The 10,672-nt window shown below is 31.1% G+C and overlaps 1 protein-coding gene across 1 annotated transcript; it reads left to right on the top strand.

The window, feature by feature from the left end:
* The first annotated feature begins 435 nt into the window (after window positions 1-435).
* LOC120075914 lies at window positions 436-2,249 on the top strand. Its single transcript, XM_039029664.1, has 3 exons — window positions 436-1,074; window positions 1,255-1,314; window positions 1,433-2,249. The coding sequence occupies exons 1-3, from the start codon at window positions 727-729 to the stop codon at window positions 1,595-1,597; spliced, it is 573 nt and encodes a 190-aa protein (XP_038885592.1). The 5' UTR covers window positions 436-726; the 3' UTR covers window positions 1,598-2,249.
* The last annotated feature ends 8,423 nt before the right edge of the window (window positions 2,250-10,672 follow it).

Below are 10,672 nucleotides of genomic sequence, written 5' to 3'. Positions count from 1 at the left end.
CATATCGCATCAAATTAACATCAACATCAACACCAACTTAAGTTTAACTCCATGAAACAAGTTTCTCCGGAAGCCTCGTGTGAACACTAATAGATCAACAAGCTCAAAGGTCGATCGTTCAAGAAGATCAAGTTAACAAATTAGTCTTTCAAATTGAATCGGGTAAAAGTAAATGTGTTTTATTAATTAAAAGAAAAGATAAAAAGTAAAAGTTTTTGTTTTTGTTTATAGATAGAGGATAAAAAGTAAAAGAGAAATAAAAAGAAAGTGTTTATGAAATTCCAAACATAATTAGGACTTGGGGGGAGGAAGTCCAAACCCTTTCTTCTCGGCACACATTTTTTTTTTCTTTTCCTCTAAATAATAAAAAAAAATAAAAGAAAGGAAAGAAAAATACCAAAAATAGGGTCGAGCTGACGAGGTGAAGCAGAAAACACAAAACGAATAAAAAGGCTTAAACCCTAGAAGAGCATCCTGAATGTCCATCTAATGGACACGTGTCAGAAACCCACATCCTTCTCCAAAATCTTTTCCTATTTGGTTTTGGAAAAACTAAGAAGAAGAGTGCAACTCCCACTCTTCTCTTCTTCTTCTTCCTCTTCCTCTGTTGTTCTATAAATCCCCCAATTCCTTCTCTTCCACTCTCCCATGCAATTTCTCTTCCTCTGAATTTTCACAATAATCCTCTCTATCAATCAATCTAACCAAACCCATTCGTTTCTCTCAATGGCTTCCACTTCTTCTACATTCGATTCCGACGACTTCACCCCTCAAGAACACTTCGTCGCTCAAACCCTCCTCCAATTTCCTCTTCTCATTCAACAATCCGACTTTTCTCTTGGCTTATTCCGTTCCTGGGCTCTCCGACGCAAGAGATCCGCCGTCGATTCCCCCCCGGACTCCGCCTCCCTCATCCCCCAACCGCCGCCTCCTCCTCCATCGTCGTCCAAGAACGTCAAGGAGTCAAGCCCTACTACCCCGCTTTCACTCGACTCCTTGCCCTTGTCGCGTAGTGAATCTGATGAGAATAATACCAACGTCAAGGTCCCCAAGAAGAAAGCATCTCTCGATAAGGTCTCTCACTAATTATAATGCCTTCTTTCTTCTTCCTTTAACTTTCCCCCAATTTTTTGTTTCATCGGATTTCTTTAATTTCTTTTAAGCCCTAATTTTAGCCATTTTGTGTTCTCTGGTTCTGATTCTCTGTTCTTTCTTGTTGATTTTTTGTTTGTCCCTTTTGGATCTTTAAACCAGAAATTTCAGTATCTGGAAACCATTGATAATTTGACCCACCAGAATCAAGCTCTGGAAGGGGTGAGTTCTTCTTATTTTGTCCTTCACCAATTTTTTGTTTACTTTTAATGCCCACTCAAATGTATTATCTTCTCTTTATTTTATTAATTTTTATTTTTCTCTTTAATCATAACAACAGGACCTTGAAGCTATGAAGCAACATTATAATCATCTGAAAACTATCAATTCGGATTTGAAGGCCATAACACGGAAGGTTCTTATTTTCTTCTTAGTTTTTCAATTAATCATCCCCATCCCCCTCCCCCCTCCTCCCCCCCCCCCCCCCCCCGGTGGGCTCTGTTGAATATTTACACTGGTTCTTTCTTGAACAGATGATTGTGGGTGTGGGTGGTTCCAATAATCAATCAGAAATTCCAGAAATTGGGACCTCAAGTTTGGTCGCCATGGAAATGGCTGAGTTAACTGTGAAATCCTCAGCCTCAAATCTGGAGAATAATCTTCATATATGTGAACCGTCGATCAAGAATCAGACGGCTCCCATGGCGGAACAGAGCAACAATAATCAGAATTTCCAAATTCCAATTTCTTTATATGATCCTTCATTGGGGCCTATGGGGATTCCTGATTTGAACCTCTCTTTTGATGAAATTTATGACAGGCAGTACTCAAAATACATGGCTGCTACAGCAAGACAGAACAGAATGCAGATTTGGAAGAACAAGAACAAAAATAAAAACAACAATGGAGCTGCCAAATCGCAATCCTAATTCATCCCCTGTATGAGATCGTACAATTCATCAACAAATTTTCACATTTTCCCAATCTTTTCAGCCTTAGGATTCAATCCATCAACTTGATGGGAGGCCTGTTTTGATTCTGGAATTGACGTAGTTTTTTCTCTCTTTTTTTTTTTTCTTTCTTTTTCAATTTTTTTTTTAGATTGGTTACTCAAATTGTAAAAATTTCTCTTGGTATATATATATATTTTGTTCTTTTTAAGGATATTTTTTCCCTATCTTTATTAAAATATAAATAATAAAAGTAAGTTTTTCTTTTCTTTAAGTTATTTGAAAAGTGTTATTTTATTGTTGAGAATGGTGACAGCAATATATGGAATTTCCTATATCAGTAAAGAAAATACTGATAGTTGCAAAATAAAAATAAAAATAAAAATAAATAAAACAATACTGTTAGTCCTCCTGAATTTTTGGGTTGTTCTAATTATGGTAATTTTAACGATTGAATTGGTGCTGCAAAATTGAGTTGTTTGGATTTTTTTTTTTTTTTTTAATAATAGAAATGGTATTTGGATTTTCTTTAGTCCGAATTTATTTTATTTAGGCACGGTAATATTTTGTTCGTGCCTGGGGAACTTTTTCTATTGAAAGATTAGTGATTAGAAGCTACTTAATGATTAATTAATTTGTTAGGTCAATTGAGAAAGTAATTGATATTTATTTGGTCGCTTGAGATTTTTCTTTCAAGGCGAGTTACGGAAAATTTATAATTAGGACTTGATTGGAAGTTTGTTGTCAAAATAATTTGAAACCAATTTGGAAGAAATTTGTTGACGTGGTTTGTGAAGGATATAGTTGAAATTGTTTCCAATGATACAATTTAACATTTAAAAAAAAATTGCAGGTCTTGATCGCTATTTTGAATAATGTATTTTTTTCATTTAATTTTATAATGCTATTGAAATTCATTCCACGTAACTTTTTTTATTGCAACAATTATGAATGGAGATTGAATCTCCGACCTCTAAAAATAAAAGACATGTCAATTATCATTGAATTAATTTCACTTTGACTTTGACTGATTGTTTAGAATATTGCTTCAAATTTTATAATTTAAAATAGAGATAAAAAAAATATACTAGATTAAATATTAAAAATATGCATTTTTTCCCTAATTTAAATATTAGGATAAAAATTTTAAATGATAAATGCCTAATTTTAGTTGAACTAAGTTTGATCCTTATTTTTTTAGGAAAAGTTTACCAACTATTTTTTTTATTAAGAAAGTTATCAATGTAATAGTATTAGCATTACTATAATTAAATTAATTTCAAAACAAACTATTACTTAACGTGTTTTTACTTTGATTTTTTAATATACAACTTTAGGTTAAATTATAAGGTAGTCTTAAAATTTTCACTCTAAAAGTATCTGATTATTATAAATATTATGATAATAGATGCTCATTAAATGTTTATGCTTAGAGTCCATTGAGCATGTGACATGCGCTCATTTCCTAAAGTGTTGTCCATGAGTCAATATTACACATTATTAGTGTTTGTGCAATCCACCTCCAAATTACCTATAAATAATGACATTTGGTAGGTTTTGGAACACTCGTATTGAGTAAAATTCAAAAAGATTGGAGAAAGTGGTGAAATCAAATCTTTTTGTTTTATTTACTTTTGTTATTTATTTATTTCATATATTTATATATTATGTTAATTTATTTTATTGGTATCCGTGTTTTTGTTGTGCTCTTAAAGTTCACAACACATTATCAACACAAGCTTTTTTCATTTTTCCCGCTGAAGGTAGGTCCTAAAGGTATGTCGGTTCTTTATAATTAATAAATTAAATGTTTTACATATTTGATATATATTAAATTTCTAATATAAATATAATATTTTGTAATAGTGTTACTATAAAAAAATATTATAAAATTAAAATTTGTAGCATTTGTTATTAATGGTAATAATTATTTGTCATTAGTGCTTGATGCCAAAATACACCTAGATGCCATAAAAATGTGATTCATCAGGAAAAAAAAAAATTCCTAAAGTTTGTCGTAAATGGATATACTTGAGGCTCCAAAATTTTAAATCAATATGATAGAGAAGACATTTTTCTACATTTTGGATATGCTCCTACAATAGCAATATCGAGAGTAATATTTTCAAAGTATTTTGCACTCATTTGTCTTCTCGTGGCTGAATGAAAGTAGGAGTTATTGATTAAAAAATATATGAATCTCAACCAACTAGAGCAAAAACATTTCCTAGAGTGAATGTTGTAAATTTTAATAATCGTGGATGAAAAATCATGAATCTCGACCAACTAAAACAACAACATTTCTTGAAGTGAATGTTGTGAATGTTAATAATCATGGTCGAGGTCGTGACCGTGGTAGAGGAAGAAATAATTATTATTTTTGTGGTGATTGTTCTAATCATTCAAATTTCAAAAGAACCACACAAAGTGATTGATCACAAAGGAAAAAATTCCACAAGGTAAGAGTTCAAAAAGTGTTGAAAATAAATACTTTCGATGTAGAATAACTGGACAATGATCACATACCTGTCGTACGTTAAAACACTTAGTTGATCTCTATCAAGCCTCCCTCAAGAAAAAAAAAGGGGGGGGGGGGGGGGGGAATCGTGAAGCAAAATTTTGTTATAAGGACAATGAGATATTTTATATTGGGATTGATGTTCTAAATCTCTTATAATCTCGTAGTTTGTAAACTTTGTATAAACATATTATTGTTAATAAAATAAGTGTTATTTTATGAAAATAAAATGTTATTTTATAAGCATATACTCAATCCAATAAACTAAAATCCAGGTTATTTTATGTAATTTAAACAAGTATATAGAGATATACAAGTGGATCAAGTTTAAATAATTACCTAAATGGTCTGTAGTAGATAGATAAAGTTGGGTACCTTATCTTGGTGACACTACGGATATGGTCCGCTTTGTAGGTGTTAGGAGTGTTGTAAAATGCTACAAATGATATGATATTGATTACTCATATGAAGACATGTGAGCAGGAGTATTCTATATAAAGAGTTTATATAAGACCGGACCACGAAATGATTAGTCTCTTTATATAACGCCGTTAATAATAGAGACTTACATTTCACTGAGATGACCATATGTGACATGACCTGAATCCTGAATGAGTTATGAACTCCGACTCACGAAGGCATTGAGAGTCGCCAAATTGTCAACTCAATATGTCTATAATTTTGGGGATTCGTCTGACTGGGGAGTTGGGAACGCAGCTACACAAGACGAAATTCACTTCTTCCCCGATGTCGGGGCAAGTAAATAAATTGCTAAGGGCCGATTCTGGGGCTTGAACACAGTGGTCACACCCTCTCCGGGCTTGAGAGGGACTTGGTCATACGTAGTCATAGAGGAATCAATGGTACTTAAGGAGTTGAATGTAACTACAAGAGCAAAACAGTAATTTTAGCCCAACTGTACTTACAAGCAATTTGTGAAGGATAATCGCACTGTTGATTGGTTATATCCAATGGACACAGAAATATCTGCAGTGTGAAGAGTGCAGCTCTCGGTCTTTATTGGACTGACCGACAGTTCATGGAAGTTGGGTAATTTAATTAAAGAGTTTAATTAATTATCCAAGTACCATTGAAGCTTTAGGTTCAGAAGGTCCCATTTGCAGCTCAATGGGGATCAGTTGAGAATTAATTTTAGTAATTTGTAGTGTTCAAATACTAATTACGTGAATGAGATTCATATAATTACATTTAATATAAATATGATTTGTATTAAATATCATAAAGTAGTTGAGAACAATTAAATATTTGAATAAAATTCAAATATTAATTATAGGGATGAGATTCATATAATTAAATTTAATATAAATGTGATTTATATTAAATGCCATATATTATTGAGAGAAAATAAAACTATAGGTTATGTTGTATTTGATACAATTAAGCCTACGGGTTTTCTTATTGATGATATAAGTCCTAAAAATGAAAAATTCAAATAAAGAAAAAAAATTAGAGGGAGGGGTCTCTTGCTTGTACTATAGACTATGTGTTATATTTGATATAACATATATTGTATATATATATATATTATTCTTATTAATTTAATTAAAATTAAATCAATTGGACCATTTAGATATTTTATGGTATTAATCTATCTTCCGCATTGGATTACTGAGAGAACCGTTCTGTTTGAAAGAAGGACACAGAAGAGAAAAGTTCTCTGAAAAATCCCTCTCCCCCTCTCCATCTTCTTCCCTTTTCAAAACCTAGGGTAGAGCCCACAACTCTTGCCTATTCTTAACCCTAGAGAATATAGAGGGTTCGTCTTTTGGTGATGTCCCTTTTAGAAGAAGGGATTGTGATCTGTTCGAGGGATTTTGTGAAGAAATCGGTTCTTCAAAGGTAAATTTGTTTCCTCCCTTTTTAATTAGAAAAACATGTTGTAATTTTATTCTTGAATGCATAATCTTTCTTCTTAATTTTGTAATTTTTTGGAATTCTGTGAAAAAAAAAAAATTAGGACCAATCCCCGCTCCGCAGAAACCTTCCATGATTTTCCCTTCATTTACCCATCCAATATAATAGATTTTGATGTGGCACTTTTTCTCTTCGGAAGAAAAAATTAGTACAATTGATGGCATAACAAGCGTTTCTTTTGATTTTGAGAATATTAGTATTAATGTTGTCTTTTTTATTTATTTTTTATTTTCATGCTTTTTCCTTGGTCAATATTAAATTTTGTATATTCTAAGTGTTGTTTTTCTTAGTGTAATTATTTTATTTTAATGAAGAAACCTTGATCGTTATATGTTGAGTGACTAAAAAATGAGTAAAGAATATATATATATATATATCAGGTAGACAGCACAACAGGGCAACTACACATAGAATACTTATAAGTAGAAAACATTTTTCCAAATTGACAATGCTGGAAATACAAGTCAATACAATATCAGGTTCTGTAAATCTGATTGAAAGATTTGGAAAACCAAATATTATTTTGCCTAGAGGAACAAAGTTAAGAATTGACAATGCATTGTTCTCTAGTCAATCAAAGAGAAATCTACTTAGTTTTAAAGATATACGTTGCAGTGGCTATCATATTGAGATTGATAGAAAGAATAATATGAAGTATCTTTATATCATATCTACTATTTCATATGAAAAAACGTATACTGGAAGAGTTGTCTGCTTTATCTTATGGATTATATTATACTCATATACGAGTAATTGAAACATATGCAACAATGAACCTACAGTTCATGAATCCAGACATATTTATAATTTGGCATGACCGATTGGGTTATCTAGGATCTATAATGATGAGAAGAATTATTGAGAATTCAAATGAACATTCATTGAAGAGCCAGAAGATTCTTCAATCTAATGAATTATCATGTGATACTTGCTCTCAAGGCAAATTAATAATTAAACCATCATCAGTAAAAGTGTTGAATCTCCTATATTTTTAAAATGAGTTTATGGTGATATATGTAGACCTATTAACCTATCAAGTGGACCATTTAGATATTTTATGGTATTAATAGACGTATCCAATAAATAGTTACATGTGTGTTTATTACCAAGTTGAGATCTTGCATTTGCAAGATTACTTGCTCAAATAATTAAGTTAAGAGCATAATTTCTGATTATATCATTAAGACCATTTGTCTTGATAATGCTGATGAACTTACATCTCAAGCTTTTAATAATTATTGTATATCAATTGGGATAAGTGTTGAACATCACGTAGCTCATGTTCATACGCAAAATTGTTTTGGCAGAATCATTTATAAAACATTTGCAGTTAATTGTTAGACCATTGCTTATAAGAGCTAAGCTTCCTACATTTGTATGGGGACATGCTATTTTGCATGCAACGCCACTTGTACGCATTAAGCTAATAGCTTATCATAAATACTCGCCATTACAATTAGCTTATGGCCATGAGCCAAATATTTCCCATATGAGAATTTTTGGATGTGTAGTATATTTCCAATTGCTCCACCACAACGCACTAAGATGGGTCCTCAAAAGATGTCGGGAATATATATTAGATATGGTTCCTCATCAATTATTAAATATCTTGAACACCTACCGAGTGATGTATTTACTGCACGATTTTCCGATTGGCATTTTAACGAGACAAATTTTCCAACATTAAATAGAGGAATTAAAAAAAATAGAAAAAGAAATTATATGGAATGCATCATTATTGTCTCATTTAGATATTTGTACAGATCAATGTAAACTTGAAGTTCAGAATATAATTCATTTACGAAATATAGCAAATTAGTTATCAGAGGCATTTGTAGATGTAAAGAAAGTAACCAAGTCACATATACCACCTGCAAATGTTCCATTGAAAATTGATATTCCAACATAGCAAATTGTCACTAATGAGTCTAGAACACCAGAAGCGTGGTAGACCAGTAGGTTCCAAAGATAAAAATTCTCAAAAACTAAAAATAATAAATAGTCAAGAAGATCTGGTTGAAGATATAAATACCCATGAAGAAATCTTTGACATGACTAGTGAGGAAGATGAAATACTTAAAGATAATAATGAGATTTCAATAAACTATGTCATAACAGGAAAAATATGGAACAAAACTGATGTAGTTATTTACCACATTTTTGCGTATAATATTGCTCTTGATATTATCTTTGAAAGTGAAGATCTTGAACAAAATTTGTTGAAGAATGTTGACATAGAAAAGACTGCCATTGGTGGAAAGAAGCAATCGAGACAGAACTAAAGTCACTTTCAAAATGTCAGGTTTTTGGACCAGTAATCTGATTACCAGAAGGTATCAAACCTGCGGGATACAAATGGGTATTTGTGAGAAAAAGAAATAAAAATAATGTGGTCAAAAGATATAAGTCAAAACTAGTTGCACAAGGTTTTTCACAAAGACTTGGTATTGATTATGAGGAGACGTATTCTCGGGTAGTGGATGTCATTACATTAAGATATTTAATTGGTCTGACTGTATGAAAATCTGGACATGGATCTTATGGATGTAGCCACAACATATTTATATGAATCTCTTGATGATGATATTTATATGAGAATCCCAAAAGGATATAAGGTTTCTTAAACATATAAATCAAATTCCCAGAAACAATCAAAATGAATGTGGTACAGTCGCCTGAGTGGATATTTGTTGAAAGAAGGATACCAAAATAATCCAATATGTCCATGTGTTTTTATAAAAAAAAATCACAACTTGAGATTTAATATATGTTGATGATTTGAGTAGAAACTTCTGAAGAGATTTCAAAGACAATTGAATTTCTCTGAAGAAAGAAATTGAGATGATAAATTTTGCCTTAGCTTGCAAATAAAGCATAGAGTAAATGCAATTGCATCAATTTATACATAGAAGATCTTTTGTGGATTATGCACATTATTGAATACTCCTATGGTGGTTCATTCACTCGAAGTGAAAATGATATATCATTTGATCTCAGAAAGATGATGAAGAATATTAGGTTCTGAAGAACCATAAATTTTAAAAAATAAGTGCACTTATGTAGCTTTACTAGTTTATACACTACATTTTGTAGTATTTTTCAGTAATTTTATTACATATATATTATGTTCCTTCAAAAGGAGGATATTGAACCGGAGTTAAACATATGGTATGTTTTATTTGAGAACTAGTTTACATTGATTTATTTTGTTTTAATAAATCTAATTATGATATAGTTAGTTGTGAAAATGTAGGGTAGTTATTTAACCCATACAAACTATATCTTAAACGAGTTGCTTAGTACATGGAGAATAATTTTTATATCATGACAGTGCAACAGACCATAACATTCCTCAAATCAGGCTTAAATTATTGCAATCCACGAGGCTAGTTGAGAATGTGTATGGTTAAAATCAACGACTCAACACATTCGTGGAACACGTGGTTTATTTTCTAGTAAAAATCTACCAACGATATTATACGAAAACAACACAACATGTATATCCCAAATCAAAGTAGGATATATTAAAGGAGATAGAGCAAAGCATATTTCACCAAAGTTTTTCTAATTCATGATCTTGAAGAAAATGGTGACATCACCATACAACAAATTTGTTCAAAAGATAACTTAGTATACTTATTTATAAAATCATTACCAACAACAACCTTTGAGAAATTGATGCACAATATTGGAATGCAGCGACTTAGAGATCTCAAGTGATGTTACCATGAAGGATGAATAAATATACTGTATTCTTTTTAAGAGTATTAGATTATATGAAATATGTAATTTTCTCCTTCACTCGGATTTTTTCTCCAATGGTTAAGAGAAAATATTATAAATATTATGATAATAGATGCTCATTAGATGCTCATGCTTAATGTCTATTGACCATGTGTCATACCCTCATTTTCCAAAGTATTATCCATGTGTCTCAATATTACACATTATTAATGTTCATCTAATTCATCTCCTACTTGTCAAATTACTTATAAATAGTGGCATTTGGTGGGTTTTGGAATACACACATTGGACAAAATCCAAAAATATTGGAGATAGTGGAGAAATCCATCCTTTTTATTTTATTTACTTTTGTTATTTAATTATTTCATATGTTTATATATTATGTTTAATTTAATTTAATATTTATTTATTTTGTTATTATATTATATTTATT

The sequence above is a fragment of the Benincasa hispida genome, chromosome 4 (assembly GCF_009727055.1).
Source record: "Benincasa hispida cultivar B227 chromosome 4, ASM972705v1, whole genome shotgun sequence".
NCBI lineage: Eukaryota > Viridiplantae > Streptophyta > Magnoliopsida > Cucurbitales > Cucurbitaceae > Benincasa > Benincasa hispida.
Note: the sequence above shows the minus strand (reverse complement) of the source record. Positions and strands in the feature narration are given on the sequence as shown.